At 44.5% G+C, this 20,931-nt stretch overlaps 5 protein-coding genes across 5 annotated transcripts; 2 read left to right on the forward strand and 3 right to left on the reverse strand.

Moving 5' to 3' along the window:
* Positions 1-1,573: 1,573 nt before the first annotated feature.
* AOL_s00054g184 (uncharacterized protein) lies at positions 1,574-2,700 on the forward strand (the record flags this gene model as incomplete). Its single annotated transcript, XM_011121500.1, has 2 exons — positions 1,574-1,666; positions 1,747-2,700. The coding sequence occupies 2 exons, from the start codon at positions 1,574-1,576 to the stop codon at positions 2,698-2,700; spliced, it is 1,047 nt and encodes a 348-aa protein (XP_011119802.1).
* A 2,418-nt stretch (positions 2,701-5,118) lies between these two features.
* Positions 5,119-9,872, reverse strand: AOL_s00054g185 (uncharacterized protein; the record flags this gene model as incomplete). Its single annotated transcript, XM_011121501.1, has 3 exons — positions 5,119-8,618; positions 8,688-9,347; positions 9,404-9,872. The coding sequence occupies 3 exons, from the start codon at positions 9,870-9,872 to the stop codon at positions 5,119-5,121; spliced, it is 4,629 nt and encodes a 1,542-aa protein (XP_011119803.1).
* Positions 9,873-11,607: 1,735 nt separating this feature from the next.
* AOL_s00054g186 (uncharacterized protein) lies at positions 11,608-12,252 on the forward strand (the record flags this gene model as incomplete). The annotated part of the gene is made up of 2 exons (XM_011121502.1): positions 11,608-12,049; positions 12,107-12,252. 2 exons carry the CDS (start codon positions 11,608-11,610, stop codon positions 12,250-12,252), a joined length of 588 nt encoding a protein of 195 aa, XP_011119804.1.
* Positions 12,253-12,884: 632 nt separating this feature from the next.
* AOL_s00054g187 (uncharacterized protein) lies at positions 12,885-13,857 on the reverse strand (the record flags this gene model as incomplete). Its single annotated transcript, XM_011121503.1, has 2 exons — positions 12,885-13,473; positions 13,553-13,857. The coding sequence occupies 2 exons, from the start codon at positions 13,855-13,857 to the stop codon at positions 12,885-12,887; spliced, it is 894 nt and encodes a 297-aa protein (XP_011119805.1).
* A 5,818-nt stretch (positions 13,858-19,675) lies between these two features.
* AOL_s00054g188 (uncharacterized protein) lies at positions 19,676-20,417 on the reverse strand (the record flags this gene model as incomplete). Its single annotated transcript, XM_011121504.1, has 2 exons — positions 19,676-20,043; positions 20,345-20,417. 2 exons carry the CDS (start codon positions 20,415-20,417, stop codon positions 19,676-19,678), a joined length of 441 nt encoding a protein of 146 aa, XP_011119806.1.
* Between the last annotated feature and the right edge of the window lie 514 nt (positions 20,418-20,931).

The following is a 20,931-nucleotide window of genomic DNA, read 5'->3' on the forward strand; positions in this document are numbered from 1 at the left end:
TCCCCGCTTTGGAATCTAAGATCGCTTCATGAATTCATGAATTCAATTACTATCGAGGCCGCGTAGCACATCCAGGGACTGCTGCACTGAGTGGCAGTTAATTGATCGGTCGGAATGCCTTGCATAGGTCTCGAGCACCCCTTTCACATCGGGGAGGCCACCATTTTCGCGATCATCAGCCCCCAATCTCCTGTTACACTTTCTTATATCTTCTACTACAACACCGAGAATATTAAAAACTCCCAACGGCGAAAGGAGAATCGACGCAGACAATCGAAAAGAATACTGGAACTAAATTCTCGAGGAATGCCGTTGATCTTGAGGATCCACCAAATAAATACCGGCCCTGGAAGATAATCATTTCAATTAATTCTCCGTTATAATTAGGCCCGGAGACACTCAAGATCTTCTTCCACATGCATGGCATTGCAACCAGATGCAAATTCATGTTTGGTTTGTTAAGTTCAGGCCCGCCGCATGAGACCGTGCCCTTTTCAAAACCTCAAGCCAGGGCACTTCTGGTAACTTCAACCCCCTGACATCTATGTCAATATTATTCGAATCGAACGACAACCCCGCTGTACAGTACTGGCCATGCCTTGTTCTATCTCCCCACCACTTGTGAACCAATTCCCTCTCCGGATTAAAAACGGCGTCCAGGTCGTTTCGAGAGACTATGATAATCTCATGGAATCGTATCGGGTATTGGAGGCATTCAAGTACGAAATGCTGGTTGACCTGTTGGCGCACTATCACAGGTCAACTAATCCCAGGCCATGCCTCCTCCATAGAATTCAGGAACAGAATCGCCACGACTAGCATTCTGAATGCGATGCTATCTAAGCTTTTGGGCCCACGATCGTACGATGCTTAATTCAGTTTATCCGGTCCTTATTCGGCCTCAACCTTGCAAGTCTCAAGACAGGCAGACCCACTCGAGATCTAGACCAGCGAGTCCCTGCTGCATCTCGTCGAATTTATAAACAACATTAACACAGTTAATATTCCCACTTCACCTCGGATACAAATATAAAAAACACCATGAAAGGCGGGATCGAAGCATGTTATTTGGGTTACCCTTCGGCGGGGAAAGGAAAAAAATGATGCCTCGAGCTCGCGGTACAGGTACGCGCAGCAAGCGTCTATATGGGCATAAACTAGCTTGGTGGCGGCGGCTTGGCGGCCTTTTAAGATTGCTGCCGGCGTTTTCGTCTTATATTCATTGGCTTCGCACTTCGGGATACCTTCAGCCGCACGCAAAACACGAAAGGCACATGGATTGAACCCTGAGAATTCATTAAAGGGGAGAATATGTTGTTTGTATATATTTCAGGGCCCAACCTGCTTCTATTTTAACCTCGAATTCTAAAATTAATTCGATTAAGCCAGCTTCGCGACATTCGTTTGTGCCTAGATTGAAGTATCTAGACATTTGATATTTAGTCTTTCAACTTTAATAGTTCTATATGTCTTTTAATATTTAAATTTGCGACTTTGATGCAAGTACTCGCCTTTTTTTAAAAAAAAATTCAACTTGATCAATTGAGTGTACGAGGACTATATCAAGAGAAAGATGGTTCGAATATCTTTGTTATCAATCGCGGTCACGGCCGGATTGATCCCGACTTTCGCTTTCGCTCAACTAAGCCTGCTCCCCACTTGCGCTGTAAGAAGACATCTTACCTAGTCTAATTAGTTAGGCATATTACATTCAAATAAACTTACTGACTTGAAGATTATGGACAGCTTTCCTGCGGAATTTCTAGTATCGGTATCACAGGCTGTTCCCAGACAGATTTCAACTGCATTTGTAGCGCGAAAGCCTTTCTGGCCACAGTCACGGAATGTGTAACAGTCGCATGCACTGCAGCGGAGTATCAACAAACCGTTGATGCGGCTATTGTCCTCTGTAGCGATGCGGGAGTAAATGACTTGCCCATCCCGGGGGCAAGTTCTACGACGACTTCTACGACGACTTCGACGACTGCGTCTACTACTGTAATTACTACTACTTCAATCACTACTACTGCAATTACTACTACTGCAATCACTACTACTGCAATCACTACTACTGAGTCTACTACTGAGTCTACTACTGCGTCTACTACTGCGTCTACTACTGCATCTACTACGACTACTGCAACCACTACTACTGCGGTCACGACAACATCTGAATCCACTACAACCCCTGCGGTGACAACCACGACCGATATTACGACTACGAGTACATCAACTGAATGTCCAACAATTTGTCTCGACTTCATTGATAATTGCGGATCTCTGTGGGGGACTTGCATTCCAAGTTGTATCGGCCAATCTATTCCAACTTTCACACCTCCGCCATGTACTTCCAGGACGACTACGTTCGTAACTACCACTACTACCACGCCGACAGCAAGGTCAACTACTACATGTAAGACGTCATCAACTACGAAGAAATCTTCAACAACATCTAAGAAGACAACTACCAAATCTGTTCCAAAACCCACGCCGAAAAAATGCACGACTACTATCAAAAAGGTGACGACTAAGAAGACAACTACCAAAAAGACGACTACGAAAAAGACGACTACGAAAAAGACCACAAAACCTTGTACAAAGAAAGCTTCGCCAACTCCAAAGCCTTATGGAAAGCCGCAACCCGCGAAGGGAAGTAGATGCGGTTATGATTCCCGGGGTCGTAAATACTGCATCAATTGAAGCTAGAATGCCGTCAGTGGGATTTTCAACGTAGATTTCGATATCTAGACTTTGACATTGAGAATTTTTTATTATACTGTCCATATTTATTTGAAGTCTTCGAAGCTTCCATTTAAGTCCATAGATTATAATTATTGATCTAGTTTGATGAATAATTATAGATCATGGTCCTGTAATTTTATTCACGAACATGCACATTGTTGATATATTTCTATGTATAGGGGGCTCCGGCTCCCATCACTATTGGACCTCCAATCATACACTATTATTATACCCATACTAAAAGCTAAGGCTTGAAATTGGTCCGGAGCGCTAGCCAGGACCGCCAGAAGCATACTTGACTTCATCCATTTGTGTTGAACCGTGTTGTAACCAACTTCAAAGGCAGCTGAGATGCCCAGTCTGTCGCACATCCCAAAAAGACGTCGGCCAAAACCTAAATACGGAGCCATATAAGAAGTATGCGTATATGTTACGCATATGCGGACACATGGTCTCTTAATAAGGCTATATAATGGACTGGTATAATATCTACTAGAGAGTGCCCTGCTTGCTATCACCAACCTCATCACCCATCAACAGCAAATTTAAACCTTCATCAAATAAAATACCCACCAATCACATCAAACAATGCCGTGTAAAGGTACCAGCACTCCGACGATGGTCGGTAAGTCTTTCACGAAGGCTGACTGGTCCCTCGTATTCCATCGCCGTCGCATCTTCGAGAATCACTGGCAACGCGAGAGAATCTACATGGGCTACAGTCTGTTGAGCTCCGAGATCGGGTTTTTATATAACACGTCTAAGAATTCGAAGCCAAAGACTGAGGCGGAAAAGCGAGCATTGATCATTGCCTGGCAGGAGCGAAAATTGGCTAATTTGTTAGAACGACGTCGTTGAAAAGTGAGTTATACAAAATTCTGCTTTGACCGGATGCACGCGGTCAGCCTGCACGCTGCACTATAGCTAAAGCTAATCATTTCTGACCCGAGACAAACCATTCGGAGAACTTCCTTTACTTCGACAACCTTTATTTTTAATCTCTCTCAAACTTTTTACTTACCTCTATCCTTCGTGAGTACACAGGTTATACCTTTCCATAAAGTTGTTCTCTTAGTCATATTAATATCAGGTCTTAGCTTAGAACAAAGAAATGCCCTGCAAGTCATTATGCGCGCCGTTCGAAATTCAAACAGACCTACCAAAAGCCCTGTGGGACCAAATAACAAAAAGAATGCGTCGAATCACGCGGAAGTCAGAGGCCGGGGCAATCATACTAAGCCCGCTTCAAATACGGAGACGAATTCAATCAGAAATCGCACAGTACAATTATCGGTCAAGGAGGTTACGGCTCTTGCAAATGCAGCTACAGGATGCAGCACAACTCTAATATTCACCTTTTTCTTTTTCCCATTATTATTATTCCAATGCTAAATTGAGCCCAAGGAGGAAATTATACTAGACCCGTTTGCATACTTGCTTACTTCAAACCATGGTCTAGATGACAATAACGCAGTACCATGGTTCAAGTATATAGCTTACCAGCACACATCGTGGTACTCTCGGGGTCGAAGCTTCCTGCCTTGTAAATATTCCCTTTAGTATTAATACAGTAGACTCATCAAGATTACTTCTGCCCGCCTTATCGAGCCTCGGGAAACAAATGGTCTCTAGACCCTTTATTGTGGAGTTTATGTCGTATACGTCAGTACCTAGGTTTGCATGCAACCAGGGCTGCTTGCTGCAACGATACAGCAAAGCCGAATCAAACATGTGCGCAGGCAGCCGAAAGAAACCTCCCAAGCAATACAACTCGCCTTAGATTAAGCTAAGGACATTGCATTACCACGCATTCAGTCCTCAAATATATATATATATACTGCGGTATCAGCCTCCGCAAAACAATATTCCCACTCATTCCCCATCATCTGTACGGCCGCTCATACGGTTATGAGACCATAGCCGCAAAAATCAAGAAGTATCCGACGGGATTTAAAGTCTCTACGTCATGCCCTGCAAAGCTTCTACGGTACCCCTTGATTTTAAAATCCAAGACAACACACCTCGAACGGTTTGGGATATAATGGTTCAAGAAAAGAGGAAGCTCTCCTGGATATTGAATCTTCAAATAGACAGCTTGAGATTGCAGACGGATATTTGCAGAAGTCTCTACCTGCAAAGTATGTCGCAGTGGCGGTGGAACAACAGCAACCTGTCATTCGGCCCTCCTAGGCCTCGGCGATGATCATCTGAAATCATCATTGATATCGACTGTCATTGATATAATCAATGACCCCTACGATCAAGACTTCGAAATTAAACCAATATTGTTCTGGAATACTGTTTGGAAAACTAGTGGAACATTTTTCTATATGATTATTAAGTCGTCAACTGGAATCTACAGCTACAGCTTGCGAACTAGGAAGCGCTAGTGTTCCGTTCTTGTATTCCAAGTTCACGTCGCAGCAATTTCTCGAGATCCCAAAGGCCACCTGCTATGGCAAGACGAAGCACCGTTCGCCCAAGCCCGTCCTGTCCATCAACAATGGCTCCATTCTCTAACAATAACTCGGCCATCTTATAAAACTTCTCTTCACCCTTTAGACAGAAAAACAGGGGCGTCTGTCCCATATTATCTTTCGCGTTAACGGAAGCTCCCGCATCAATTAATTGCTTCGCAATGGCGTACTGCCCCATTTCCACCGCACAAAATAATACGCTTTTCCCAGTGTGGTCGAGGCTACCAAGATCAGTCCCTGCTTTTAATAACAGTAATATGATATCGTAGTGGCCCCTTCTGGTAGCCTTGAATATCGCTGTTTCGCCATTCGCATCTTTGGAATTGGGAGAAGCTCCGGCATCAAAGAGCAGCTTGACGATGCCATCTAATGATGAAATATTATCCACAGCTGCGATTAATGGCGTTCGCAGACTTCTAGTTTCGTATTTATTAACACTAGCTCGTCCGCCATGTTGCAGTAGTGTCTGAACGATACTCTCGTAGCCTTTAGACGATGCTACATAGAGTGCTGTCTCTCCAGATGCAATGATTGCATCTCCATCTGCGCCGGCCTCGACCAAAACTTTCAAGACTTCCGATCTCCCATATTCTGCTGCACAATAGAGCGGCGTTTTCCCTAAAGTATCCAGCGCGTGGATGTCTGCCCCACGATCTAATAGCATCCGAGCAATCTCAAATCGATTGTGAATTGCCGCTTCATGGAGGGCTGTGTGACCGTTCAAAGCGACTACACCGACAACCGCCCCATGCTTCAACAAATATTCGACGATATGGTTATCCCCCCTCTTCGTCGCAATATGAAGGGTGGCCTCTCCCTTCTCACTCCTTGCGTTTATGTCGGCACCACTATTTAGGACCAACTTCAAGATGTCCAGATTCCCTTTTCCTAGCGCGGAGTGAAGTTCCCAAGTCTTCTTGGTACCATCAATGGTCGTCCGTTTCTTCAGTATTAGTTGCACCATGCTTAAATTTCCCGTTCTGATCGCTACTTGCGCGACCGTACTCTTTGCGTATATCTGCTCCAGACGCTCTTCTGCGGTTGGATCTATTATATAATTGACAACTCCTTCATGTCGACCGATTATGCCTTCGTAAAGGCATATCCCTTTGTTATCATCCCACCCTTCAGATTTCTCGGTTGAAGATTCGTTGCCTTTATGTTCAAAAAGAAGTTTCAAGACCTGTAAATGCCCATGTTTCGCTGCTGGACGTACTGCTGTTCGTCCGTGTAGGCGGTCACGGAGTGTCCAAGGAGTTACGAAGACTTGTGCACCCTTCGTTAAAAGGATAGTAACCACACCCACATGGCCAGATCCAGCAGCTAGGTCTAATGGAGTTCGACCGGTTGAGTCCTGTTGTTCGGTATCTACTCCCTTATCGAGAAAGTATTGCACAATCCTCTCGTCTCCACGGTTTGCGGACATGTGAAGCGTGGTCAATTTCTTGGACGGTTCTTCGGCGGATATATCGGCGCCATGGGATAACAGCAACTGTACAATCTCGAAATGGCCCTCCATGGTTGCAAGGTGTAGTGCCGTATACCCATTCTGGTCCCGACGGTCGATGGCAACATAAGGTTCATTTAGCAAGAGTCGAACGCATTCGATAAACCCTTGCTTTGCTGCAAACATCAATGGTGCCATATTCGTCAAGTTGTCTGGTGTGTTAATGTTTAGGGTATTGTTCTTCAGCAAGATTTCCAAAACACCCAGTAGCCCATGTTCAGCTGCGTACGATAACAAAATTTTGCCGTCCTTATCTGATATGTTAGTTTCGACGCCATGTTGGAGAAGTAGCATTGCCATTTCTGTATTTTCGTGGATTATGGCCCAGAATATCGCAGAAAGACCGTCCAGATCGTCGCGAGCATTTAGGTTAACATTTTTCCGGCCGGTAAGGTATTTCATCATGACGATGTTGTTCCGCTTTGCCCAATCGATTGGATTCAAGCTGACTTCAGGTGTATAGCTATACCCAGGGACTAGATCGTCCCTTGCTCCACTTGCCAATAACTGTTTCTTTTGGTCGTCGAGACCTCTTTCTTCTGCGATCCGGAGCCCAATCCAGGCATATTCCCGAACCTTTGGTAAAACATCTGGGTCCTTGTTTTCCTTCAACATTTTAGATATCCCGCTAAAACCTAGGTTGGATATCGTTGTATCAAGTTCTCGCATTGCAGCATAGTACAACTCTGCAAGTGCTTCAAGGGCAGTATGGGCCCCGGCTACAACCGAAGTATTTGATAGCCATTGCAAAAGACCCTCTGCATCTAGCCACTTGCCATGGCGTTTGTAGGTCTCACATTGTGTGAGGACGGCGTTGAGTACATCGCCTACGTTCGGCATCATGTTGAGGTGCTGGAGAACTGGGAAGATGCACATATAGGCATCTTCTCTAGATCCCAGACCACTTGTTTCAAATCGATCTGCTAGTGACTCGACAGTACTATTTTGAAGGGCCATGGCAATGGAGTGTCTTCCCGCCTGGTCTCGGGTTTCAGTGGTCCCCTGAATGTCGTCGATGTCTTGCAGAGCGGCCGATAAGAAGAACATGAAAACATCCTGAGCACACATTGTGATAGTAGAGTTTTGCGTTTTAACGGCGAAAACCTCGGGTTCTACCTCATCGGCTGGGAATGGGCTTAACCTTCCAAAAAGGTGTTTATCGACGGTGTAATTGCGGTTTTTGTGGATTAAGTCTCGGCGAATCGGTCCACATGTTCCTGACAGCCTTCTTTGAACCCAGACGTGATACCAAGTATTTGTTTTGGCAAAGTCCCTGGTAGAAATTATTCGATGGTTAGGAATGATCTCGTCTTCCTTTTCGTCTCGTATATCGTATACGGTTATTGATAGAGCCCAGAGTCCGATTAGAGCCTCTAACTGTGATAGTCTGGCTTTCCACGACAGACCGTCGCCTTTCTCAATGAATAAGGCGAATGTGTCAGATATTGGGACACCTCCGGGGATTTCTTGGGCATGGCGCCTTGATGACAAACTGGAGAGCGGGAAGATCTCGCTAACCTGTCGAGTACTAGCTCTAACCGGTGCCCCTTCAGGCGGATTTGAAAGAATTGTCGGTCGGCTTAGGCTCGAAATCATAGTAGTATTCACAGCGACTTTCCACTTGAGAATCTCACCAGGTGAAGCGGTAGACCCCTTAAGTGTAGCTAGAACTTCCATCACACCTTCTACAGTCGCTGCGAGCTGCTTAGCAGCGACTCTGACCTCTAAATCATCCCATGTAGGGCCTTTGACGCAACTAGTCATGTCTGTCAGTTGTTCACGAGCTTCTAAAGCTTGTGTGACATTCTCTGGTGAGCCTCGACCGATATCGAAATTTAGTTCCAAGCTATTGCTCCGCACGCCCGATGACTTTCGCATCGGTCTTGGGACAACTATCGATAAACACCGTTTTAGTTAAATACTCTAAATCGATATTATGCGACTTAATATTAGGGGCATACATTCCAATTGGGCACCTTTGTCGACACTAATAGTCATAGTATCGGCTTTGAACAAATGCAAAGCAAGTAGGTCCAACTCATGACCATGTAGAAGCCTTGGGTTTTGCGAAAACGGGTGTTTTCCTCCATTTCGACTATCATAAGAGCCCAAGACATTTTTTATGCTATCTAGCCGTTGGGTTCGCAACATCGCTCGTATGATCGCCATCAATATAGTAGAGCCGACTTGGAACAATATCACACTGGCGTGTAGAGCTCTCAGTCCCACGAATTGGAGTATGAACCCAAGCACGGAAGTAATAACCGCAATCCATAGCATAATGACATCTCCGCCTCCTTGATCGGCTTTTGTGGATCGGATATAATGTAACTTCTCGGAGTACCCGATGAAAGATCCGAAGACTTGGTCTCCAATGTTCTGGCCACCGGGTTGGACCCAGTATATCTTGCACTTGTTTTTAGGGTCGGGGTCACGCTGCTTGTAGTGGACCTCGTCGGTGCTGCGTTCGATAATAAATGCGCAGAGAAACATGCCGAAGCAGACTAGAACCGTACCGGAGAGTGTCATGGGGAAAGCATATGGTTCTGCTGGTTTTTCCGCAGCAGTTAGGAACTTGTCGGGGTAGGTATACACTGTGAGCGCTGCAAATACTAGCATCCCTAATTTCTTCGGGTTAGCCAGTACTAAGAACTCAGGTCTATGGATTTATAGATACCAGCTTGTAAAACCACACCAACAACGGCAGCACTATACGTTACCAATTTTGGCAACTGCGTGATCCCCACATTGAGAGAAAGATTCGGCCGATGATATCTTGACTTCAGCTTCTTTTCAAGATCCGTATGTCCAACCCCGTCTCTTAACCGCAAAAGCAGATCTCTACTAGAAATTCCGATTTCTTTCCAAAACGGTCCACGGACGTCCGAAAACAATCCAACCGTTAACGCTCCCGGGCTATCATCCCTAGCCTTTACCATGACCTCGAGGATTCGAGGTTCTCCGAAAACACGGGCTATACCACCCTCGTTGAATAGCTCCGCTGTAGTCTCTGAAGTGCATGATAACAGCTCTACTTCGGCTGTACCGGGACTTTCTTGGGCCCTGCCTATGAATGCGCGCATGGATGGAGTGCCGCATACCCGAATTGCCGATACGACGGCGGTAAGCAGACCCAATGGGGCCATTGCGAATATTACATTGTCCCATATGCTTAATGATTCGCTCAGGAATTGCTTTGATACTTGTTCACCGAAGAGGGTTATTAACGGTGCCTATTTTTTTGATCGATTTCAATTCAGTGTTAGTATAGTTCTGTCGATTTAGAGTATAAGAGTGTTAAGCTGGTGGATATACCAAGTCTGTGGCGAAATTATTTGTGAACTCCTCCCAGTCCAGTGCAGATACACAGGGCACTAACAGAAGGAGAAGAATCGATCGCGAACGGCCTAAGGGCATAAAACTTTCAGATAAGTCTCGATCTTGGTGCATAATGGTTCCTAGCAAATCTGCGATAAAGATTTACTCACATATGTGTTGCATGTTGTATTTCGAGGTTGACAAAATCCGGGGATCGCAAAGGAGAAGCGGAAAACTTCGCGTTTTGTCTGAACTCAAATTGAGCGCCCTAGCCTGACAACCCACCTTCGACGGTGCAAAGTCTCTCAATTCTGTCGGGATGCTATTCGAAACGGATACATGATAGCATAAGCGTCGGGTTTTGATCAATGTTTCGGAGTTGAATGGTTATGTCCTTTTGAACCTTCACAGTCACGCGCTTACTTTTCGAGGTTCAAAACACTTGCGACCCCCTGTTAATTTTGTGGCAGTGGACGTCAAGGTACCAATGGTGCAGCCTCACGATGCGGCCCATGCACATATGTTCTAATGAGCCACGATAGCGCTTGAGTTGATTGAATTTTAAATTCATATTGTTCCCGAAGCACTAGTATATGAAAATTATTTTTGTGGGGAGCGACACAATTAATTGCAATTAATTCCACCGGTTTGTATTCGTCTTTATCCTGGCCCTTTCACCTGCTGCAGTGATGCAATGCAGCCTTTGCATTGAACGAGGCTAGAACTTTGCGCAGGAGGATGCCTAGTTTTGCATTGCCATGACAAGCACAACCTCGCCCAGAAGGAACCCAAGGCTTTCTGATCGGCAGCGCAACTTTCTTGGAATAAAATTTAAAATACATGTCTAACGTATAACCATAGCTTCTCAGTTTACAGAGACACGAAAATTATGGAGCCTTTACAGCCTAGCTTGCTTTGTGTGATACCATACGTAGTCTTTCAGGTATACAATTTGCTTCGGAATTGGTGCATCGATTCTCCATACCTCGAGGGTACAATCGAGAGCGTTATACGCTATCGGGGAGGATAGGTGTAACATTCCATTGATAACACGAAGAATGGATCTGGATTTCTCTCATTACAAATGCCTATAAATTGTGTTAAAGTTCTTCGTATTCTTCAGAAGCTGCTTGCTGCTGTTTCCTTTGCTTTCTAACTTGACAGCTCGATCACTTAAGCAATTTGAATGTTCCTTCGCCATATCGATATATCGGTAACTCCTGCTTTAGTATATGCATATACGAATTATCTAGTATATTCAGTTTTAGTCAAACTATAATCTGAACTCAGTCCTGGTAATTATTATTTTTCCTATTTAAAACATTGCCTTCGGGCTTCCAGGTAAATATCATTGCATAAGAGTTACCCACACAAAAGCTTTATTAATCAATTGAGTTTGATTCCTTGCGGGATGCGGGTTCGATCTACGGATCTGAAATATAAATTCAATGCGAAATCAACCCATTAAATTGTTATGATAAATGATAAAATAATCTTGTTACCATGCTACTAACAGGGGATCAATAAGAGCTTACATACCTACTCCGACACTGAACAGGCACAATGGAAACCCGTGTCGCAAACGAGACGCAAATATCACCCCCCTTACCCGGGCTTACACACCACATAACAGCAAATAACAAAGAGGGGAAAGCAGTCATCCACTCCTCCACCCCGGCAACATGGATTCCCCTCTTGAATGACAAAATGGCCTTCAATGTCGTATACACCAATACAGCTACTCCTCAACTTTCAACCACTGCTGATATTGAATCTTACCATAAATTGATGCAAAATGGGGGACCAGGTCTTACAATGCAGAGAGGAACTGTCTGTCGTATTGTAGATTTTGGACCGGGAGTGGAGCCGGTTATGCATCGAACGCAGAGTCTTGATTTTCGTGTTGTCATAGAAGGGGAGATTGAATTGGGCTTGGACGGAGGAGAGAGTGAGAAGAGAGTTTTGAAACGCGGGGATGTGGCGATACAGAGGGGTACAAATCATGGTGAGTGGAAATATCGATGATATCATTACTTGACGAAATGGGAACTGACTTGGATAGCCTGGCGTAACGTAACACCAGATAACGGGTGGGCCAGAATGCTGTTTGTACTTCAATCATCGGAGGAAATAAATATCGAAGGGAAGGTCCTACGAGAGGATGTTGAGGGGGCTAAGGAGGATGCAGAATGGCTTAAACAAAGATAAGGGGGACTTACAGTTGGCAATTGGTAGTACGCTATCAATCAGATCGGATTAGCAGCGGCCATTAAATTGTATACAATATATGCAGTACTTGAAAGCGGTATTACGCCCTTCATATGGGGCCAAGGGGTAGAAAGATGATTGGGTTTAGTGCCTGGCGTAACCAAGTTGCTCTGTTATTGAACCTGGAGCTATGGATAATAAGATGGTACTATCTTAATTACAATGATGCACTACGAAGTTTAATCGCATGTTAAACCTAGAGCATCTATTAGCTATGCATGGATCATCATTTTATCTACGTATACGTAGATCACCGGCCTGTGGGCTCATATGATCATCCGTTAATTGTTCCGGAATTGCAAATGAACTGCCAGCAGAAATACCTATGTGATATTTTTGAAGTTTGATTTATATACAATGCGCGCCTCAAGGACGTTAAGATTTACAGGATAAATTTTGTCCAGCATCGAAAGAAAGTTAGGAATTGCAAAGAGAAGTAGCAACCAGTTCATATCCCGGACCCACCGACCGGCTTGCGCCAATATTGTTAATGGATCGAACGCATAGCCAAAACTTGATCTTCAGTAAGTCTCTTCATATATTGTCACATGGACTAACTTGCTCCCTGTATTCTAGTTGAGACACTGAGAGTAGTAGGCATTTGAAGATTTACAACTTCCCGTTGAGCAGCATTTAGGGCCAGTCCAGCCAATCCCTCCACATTGTCCCCAAAGTGCAGAGCAGGTGCCTCCGTTGTTGTTGTTTGGCGTGGTGGTTGGGTTATTTCCAGTTCCAGTTCCGGTTCCGGTTCCACCCCCACCGGTATTGCTGATAGATTGTGAAGCCGACCCGCTGCCACTCCAACTCTCAACAGCAATAACTTGGAAATTCATAGTTCCAAGTTGCATCCCCAAACCCGCCCAGGCCTGGAAGTGGTTCTGGAGCGTCACAGTACCGCTGCTGCGTGCTCCATTCCTGACGGAAATGAATTGGGTGAAGGTTGATGTGCCTTGAATAGAAGGTTGGTTGACACGGGTGTTCGTGTAGATGGTATACGTGCCGCCGTCGCTACTCACAGAGCCCCTGACGGTTCCGAGACCACTGATTCCGACGTTTGTTTCCATAACGTAATACTCGATGAGCGGGTTGGTAGTCCAGCCATAGACACCGAGGCTGCCTAGTCCACTGGAGACGGAGAAAGTGCCAGAATATGTAATCGCACTATTAAATTGATTTGTCAGAAGTCTGTATGATGCTACCATTGTTAGAATAATCGGGGAGAATGAAATGGAATTCGTACGCAGTGCTACCAGGATTCCAACCGACTCCGACGACGAAGTCATTCTGGGTATTCCAATTCACCGAAAACCCGTTTGTTCGGGGCGAAAATTGGACTGTCCCACCAGTGGTATAGTCTTGGTTATAGTTCGTATTAGAACGGCGAGCTAGCGTCTCATTGCGACGAGCAATAGCTAGTGGGTGGTCTGGCCCGAACAAAAAGTTAAAATCGCCTCTTTTTTCGAGAGTATTCTCGCTAGAGGTAGGGATGGCAAGAGCGAACGCAACGCTCGAAAGCCCAAAGGCAAGGGTAGAGAGTGCAACCATGGTGGCTATAATCAGTAGTATAGGAAATAGAAGCTTGTCGATATAATGCCCAGAAGGTAGGCCAAGCTCGCCAAGTAGGTCAAGCTTTATAGAATTTGGAGCCGATGCAGGATGGCGTTCTTGGAAGCCTTTTAGCCTGAACCTCTAAGCTCTAGTTCGATGAAACCGGGGGAAAGGAAGACATTATTATCGAATCATACGTCATTCTTTAGAACGTCGAGAAGGGGCGAAAAGGATTAATATCGATTTCCAGGGTCTATTTAGGCATATTTTCAACTGGTCTCCGTCGAGAGTCAATTCTGGAGAGGGAAGTAATTAAGGAGCATCTGGCGTGTGTATTACAGATCGAGTCTGCCTTAGCTAAGATGCAGATGGTTGGTTGCATCTGTGTACGCGTATACGTGCTCATTGGCCTCAGGATAAAAGAATAGGATGATTTTTTTGAAATCGACAAATGTTCAGATGATCTATTTCGCCGGCAAAATTGGAGTTTCTCTTTAGCCTATGGAGCCATAAAATGAAACACTTGCGGGGTGCATTCGGTAAGCCGGATCGTCGGGAAGTGGCTTCTTTTACGGGAGGTAGTCAAGCTTTTGCCCCAATTCCGTCTATGCATTATGTACCGACCGAAAAGGATATAAATATAATTTTTATTATGGCCTTATTTGAAAGGTATAGAAGCAATGAGATATCATACCAATCATTTACTTTGCATTTGTGCTAACCTGGTCGGACGAATTAGACGGTCCCGGTTTTAATCAACTGACACTATGGATATTAGAACAAAAATAGCATAGAATTTGAATCTCGCCTTGACTATTATGCTCACTAAGCCGGATATAACCACACAGCACTCTCGAACAAAGATATTATATTATCCGCGCCCGTAGTTAACAGTTTCTGACTCTTTTTTCTGACATGGCCTGGCAGCCTAAAGTTTAAAATTTTCGAAACGGCAATCAGAACCCGGAAACATATACGTGGGCTCCAAATTCTGTATACACCGGCATCGAACAAAAAGACAAGGAAGCGGCTATAATTTATTTCGCAAACCACCAAATTAAATGCTTTTAGGCTAACGAATAAAGCCAGACACATCGTTAACTAGCAAAAGGAACTGCTGCCCCAAAAGCCTGACACCAGCTACTGCTGTGTTGTTTTTGTTGGAAACTATATCTTATAATTGTGTTGTGGTGATCGGCTAGCAACCGGACATACCAAGCGGCCTCCATGTGGTACTAACTGAACCACATCAACCATTCATATTCCACGTTATACACCTCAACTGCCGAAGTACCCATCCTTTAAACTCCAAGGGTAGTAAGCACTGCACTATAGGGTACAAGATGCCTTGCAAAATCTGGATTACTCCTGCGGATTATGTGGACTACGTTCCCCCAAGCAAAGGCCTGACGGATAGAGTCTCTCGATTCCAGCTGGAAGAACGAAAGAGGACTCATGCGCGTAGACCTCCGTGGGCTGGACACAGTACTACCGAGACAATGAGTTTATTGCGACGGATTGGTACCCGGAACGGGAGCCCATAACCAACAAAACTGAATACTGGGGTGTCATCCGCTGATACTAAGCAGCTGTCGAATTGGTTCTATCTTATAAAGAGAGAACTTAGCATAGTCCTTCAGTTTTATATTTGTTCCGTCGAACCAATCCTATAAGTTCGTTCAGTTTGTAAGCTCCAGTTAAAGAGAGTTATTCAATGATCACCTAGTATATCCTTGGAATAGTTCGAGTCCAATATAAAATACAGCGGAGGACCCTCGATAAGACTGTATATATCGTATTAACATTTGTACTCAAGTACCCACCAGATCTGGTTAATTACGTTAACATCATTCCGTCTGATCATGCCTTGCGACCCTTTGTCCCACCTCCGCGAAACTCGGGGCCCATATGCCTCACTCAACGCGCGGGACCTTGTAGTCCTCGATCGGGTTTGAGAACTTACATTTTGATCCAGTTTTGGAGATTCTCGAAAGTCTGCTCATTTAAAAATCTATGCTTCAAAGAATCCGAGCATCAAAAGACCAAGCTCCATCTACCAACCTTAAGAGGAAAAGGAAGTAGGCATTGATAGAGCCATTCAGGGCTTGGACATCAAAACGTTTAACTTCCTAAGGGCTCGATAAATGATAATATTCAAACAGCATTCACACATCATAACATCTTCGAATACTATATATAGTAGCTATTAGTTTTATGTGTTACATAATTATACGTTTCACTTCATTGAAAACCCATGAGGCTCATGTGCCTAGGTCATTGAGCGTCTTAACCCCAATCTTTTACCTCTTGTTTCTTTGGTGCTTGAGTTGGCCTCAGGCGGGTCTGAATTAGCACTTTGTTCAGTGCAAGGGATATCCGGATTGGTGCTGACAACATGCAGTTTCGCCAGCCAAAGGCTGCTAGGACTGCATTTTCGAAGCTCTTGTTAACTCACGAACGCGCGAAAATTAAGTACTTATCAGCGGGGCTTTAATGATCAATTGCGGGTGTCTAACTTCCCAATTCCTCGCCTTACCTCCTCTAAATAATCTCAGATTTCAAAAATTTTGTTACTTGAGAATCGAATCAAATCGGATAGGTACGGTGCGACTAGATTTAGAGCAATTAATCCCTGTCTCGTGATACCAAGCTCATGCCCTACATATATGACATCCACAGTGAGCTTGACGTTTGACTAGACTCTATTAAAGTTATAAATGTTACGAAAAGAATGGTGTGCCCAAAAAACTAACACAGCTTTAGGTAGTCGCGCGATCGCAATCAACTAGTTAAAGATACCTCATATGCTCAACGACATCCGGACACGTCGACACCCAATTAATGCGATTGAGAGGATCCGGTCCGCGCCGTACATCACAAGCTTCTTAAGCCATAATTCGACTGGGCCTAGGTACCTTCCAACCATAAGGACGTTTTATGCGCGGAGAGTATCGGTTTGGCCATTGATCACCGCTGCGTTGGTTTTGCCAACGTTTTGATGCAGACTGGGTAAAAGAATAGCTCACAGCTGGGATATCTTGAGGGAGGTACGTGCAGCTTTTGTTCATGGCAGTACCTAATTGACTAGGGCCACCTTAACCTATATAATCAATCCTCGAAAGGATACGAGACGCATGTGTGCACAGATCCAGCAGAATGATGGTTGGGTGGAATCAAAAACCTGTATATAAACCATAACGTCGACAATTATATCTGAGCACAGACATTGACAGTCGGGTTTCAAAATGCACGCTCCATGCACGGGCCTTTTCCAAGGAAGCCAAAGCCCATTTGGGCCTAATGTATACTGCGGTAGTGTTACCCGGCTGCCAATTTTTCCGAGTTGACTCCTGCCTGGTCCCAAACGCCCAATCACAACCAAACCATTTCTACTCATGGCGCAACAGTTAACATGTTAAATAGATCCTGGTCTGAAAGCGGCCTTCAATCGGCTGCTATTTGGATATCCAACCAAGCTCGAGAAGGACTTGAATTACTCAAATTCTGAGTACCGTTCGCAATCAACTTATCTTTATGTCGCGAGGATTTTCTATTCGTTATATGCGGACCGGTTTGGGGTTCGGTTCCGGTATACAACCGCTTTGGAGAACCATCAGCTGCAATTGTACCTGGGCCCGACCGTATAGATACCTGCTCGACAATCTCAAAATAGCACCTTGAAAAGCAAGACAAGTGGCCAGAATCACAGGAAGCCAGGTTGGCCAACGAATGGAGCACGCGTAGTGGGACCAAAGTTTCAGGTGGCTTCTTCATTCCAATGGGAATTATGATAGAAAATGCCGTTGATAACAGCCTATCTTTCCCTTCAGCCTTTATTTTTCCTGGGCGACTGGTATATTAGCGGCTAGTTCCTTCGCAGTGCTTGTATCTTGAATTTCAGACCCGACGTCCTTGAGCCCATATTAATACTGTTAACCCGCGAGAATGCCTTGCACGACGACCGCATATCCGTTTTTTGACCTTTACGAAGATAGTATCCTAGGATACCCGCAATTCCAGCCTTCTCCAACATTTTGGTGGGCAAGATTGAAGGAAATGATCAATGAGGAATACGCTATCTTGAGAGTCGCTCAGATATATCAGATGGAGGCGAGGGAACCTGCAACGCTACGAAATCCAAGCGAGAATTGTGAACCAGAACCACTGATTCAGAGATTACGCAGGGCATCGGAGCCTAAGCTCTGAGTCAATCAATTCTCTACTCATACTTACGTATACGGTAGCACGCCGACAGTGGAACACGCAATTTAACATTGGATTCTGTATAGTACTCTGGTGCTCGACTGGAGCCTGGCCTTGCAGCTCTGGTTCAACGAGATCTCCTCCAATCCCGACCGAATTTCGAACCCCTCTCACTACATATATATACACTCATTCAAATTCAGGAATTCCACAATGCAGTTTCGCCAGCATTAGTGCCCGACATTTTTTTTGGAAAACCGCAAATTTTTGATATCAACCAACCCACAAATCGGTCAATTGTACATGTGGTTATACCAACTTCTTGTATTTTCGTTCGGGTCTACTCGGACAACTCGCCTGGGGGCAGTCAGACTTTCACGAAAATCGGGCTTAACCTGGCTTTTCTTCGATCCTGGAACCAACATATATAAATAAATATAACCCGTCGGGCTCCTATGAATTAAACACCGTCGCTCGATTTGATCTTCAAAATATCTACACGACAGATTTCAATTACATCGTACACGTTATAAAACCACTATACCACATATAAAATGCCATGCAAAGCCTATTCAGTCGACTACCTACGATTCTACGACCTCTCATACTATCGACACTCAATTAGCCGTATGATCCAAGTTGAATTCCTTGTACTTCGAGAGCGCTGGATCGAAAGGGCAGAAATCGAAGCAAAAAACAAGTTAGAAATATCACAAACTCAGTCGTCTGCTCGGGATGTGCCTGATTCTTTAATACAGAAAATCAGGCGGCGAAATTAAACGCCAGCTATGGCAATCTATGTGAGGATATCTATAGATCCTAAAAGTTGGAAGGGTCATGACATACATATATATACTATTTTTACAAAATTATAGAGACTAGATGAGTGCTTAATTTTGGTTTGAATTATTTTTCTGGCATACATACACTAGTTGTTATAGAATCTTACTATCTTCTACCAAGGTATTTCCTTCATCTGTGGAATTACGCCTCGAATTTGCTACGTCTACAAGCAATGTATCTAACTTCGTACCGGGTTTCTAGCATTCTTATTGATGTATTTTTCACCGCCTGCAGAACCATTGTCACAGTAGATACATGAAGGGAGTCTTGAACCTCCAAGAATACATATTTCGATCCTAAGTAGAAAAGAATGGACTATAGTACTAGACTGTTGGAGGAGCCCTCGAATCTGATTGCTTATACGAACAACGGTGGTGTACGTTATCTTTGATATTGAAGAAGAAGCCTATCAAAGCTATGGTTGCATCCTCTAGTTACGGAATTATTATTAGTTCCATTTCATTCTAATTCGAAATAGTTTGGAGACTGGACTTACATTATGGAGATCTCGTCCACACCTCTGTCTATTAGAACACCATCCCACCTAAATCCTATGTTGGTGCAGCAACTAACAAGGAAGAAATAGGAAGAAAAAAAAGAAACCGCTTCAAAACTTTTTTCTTAATGATATTATTCGCCTTCTTAGAAATCCAGATTTCTAATATATTCTGAAGACGGAATTTTCGAAAGGATAGGCCTGCCGCCACCAAAAACCAACCCGCCACCTAGCCAACCAACCAGATCAGCCACAAAGTACATTCCGTATGTTTTATTGTGCAGAGACTGTGATCTCCACAGCTGTATTTTCTCTAATCTTTTTGATAATAGGAGTTCCGGTAGCCAATTTGTAATTCCAGCTTTTAAATATGTCTCTGCGAGCTTCGGTCTCTCGGTGTTCTGAGATTCGACGGCACCATCTAGACTCCGTTGCACATCTTGAGAAAGCGACTTCCGTGCCGAGAGTTACTTCGTGAGTACGGTCGATGTACTCGAGACACCGTTCGGTCTCTTCGAGGGGCCAGGCGTGTGCTCTACAAGGCATCGTTGTGGTTGTGGTTGTGGTTGTGGTTGTGGTTGTGGTTGTGGTTGTGGTTGTGGCGAGGTGTTTGGTGGTGGGTTTGATATGGATATTGAGGCCTATGGAATTTCATATCATATCAGATATCAGATAAAAGCGGATATACGGCAAATGTGGGGGATAAAACTAACCTGGAGTATAGGAGATGCACTCGTGTCAGCAGGATTATTTGATCGGTCTAGCCGTAGGATCGTCGAGCAAATTCGCAAAGGAGTTTCTTAAACTTCTGTTGATGGAATGTGGTTGTTACGAGACTTAGTTGACGTGATTGGTGTTAGGTATATGTTGAAGTTCCGCACAAGATTAAGGAAATGGTGCATGTGCTTGATCATGGGAGGAATCATCAACAATTATATAAACTCCTATTCGCAATTGCAGCCATATCCGGCTTGAACACAGGCACACTTCCGTGTGCTAGATCCGTCAACGCCATACCACATCAAGTCACACGAATGACCCTCGAGAAGGTTACTCCCGTCGCCGATATCCAGGGTACAAGAATACACAGTCTAGTCATGTCACGTCAAGATTCCAGAGAGAAGGGCGGGGGGAAGTCGTTCCCCGTACGGAACTAGGCTTAGCTCCATACAAAAAAAGTCCTGAATCTTTGAAGCTATGTGATAGTTTAGTTCCAGGGACAGGGTGGTATAGTGTTGTTGGTTCCGCAACATCACGAAGAGGAGAGATGTTGCATTTTGTTTCTGTTGTTTCTCCTGCTTGGAATGCCCACTGGATTTGAAATGCTAAGGTTCCATATCAAGGACAGAGCTGCAGGGTTCGCTTTCAGCCTCATTCCCATTTCATTTGACACCGATGCCGAAAGCATATGCGTCCCGTCAGCTCAGTATTAATAATTTACACTAAGACGTTTCAAAAAATCAAGTTCAGGAATACCAATTAGCTTTAGTATTCGATGTTCATGATGCTAGCTTCTTTGTTCAATCAAT

Source organism: Orbilia oligospora, assembly GCF_000225545.1.
Source record: "Orbilia oligospora ATCC 24927 unplaced genomic scaffold scaffold00054, whole genome shotgun sequence".
NCBI classification, from domain to species: Eukaryota; Fungi; Ascomycota; class Orbiliomycetes; order Orbiliales; family Orbiliaceae; genus Orbilia; species Orbilia oligospora.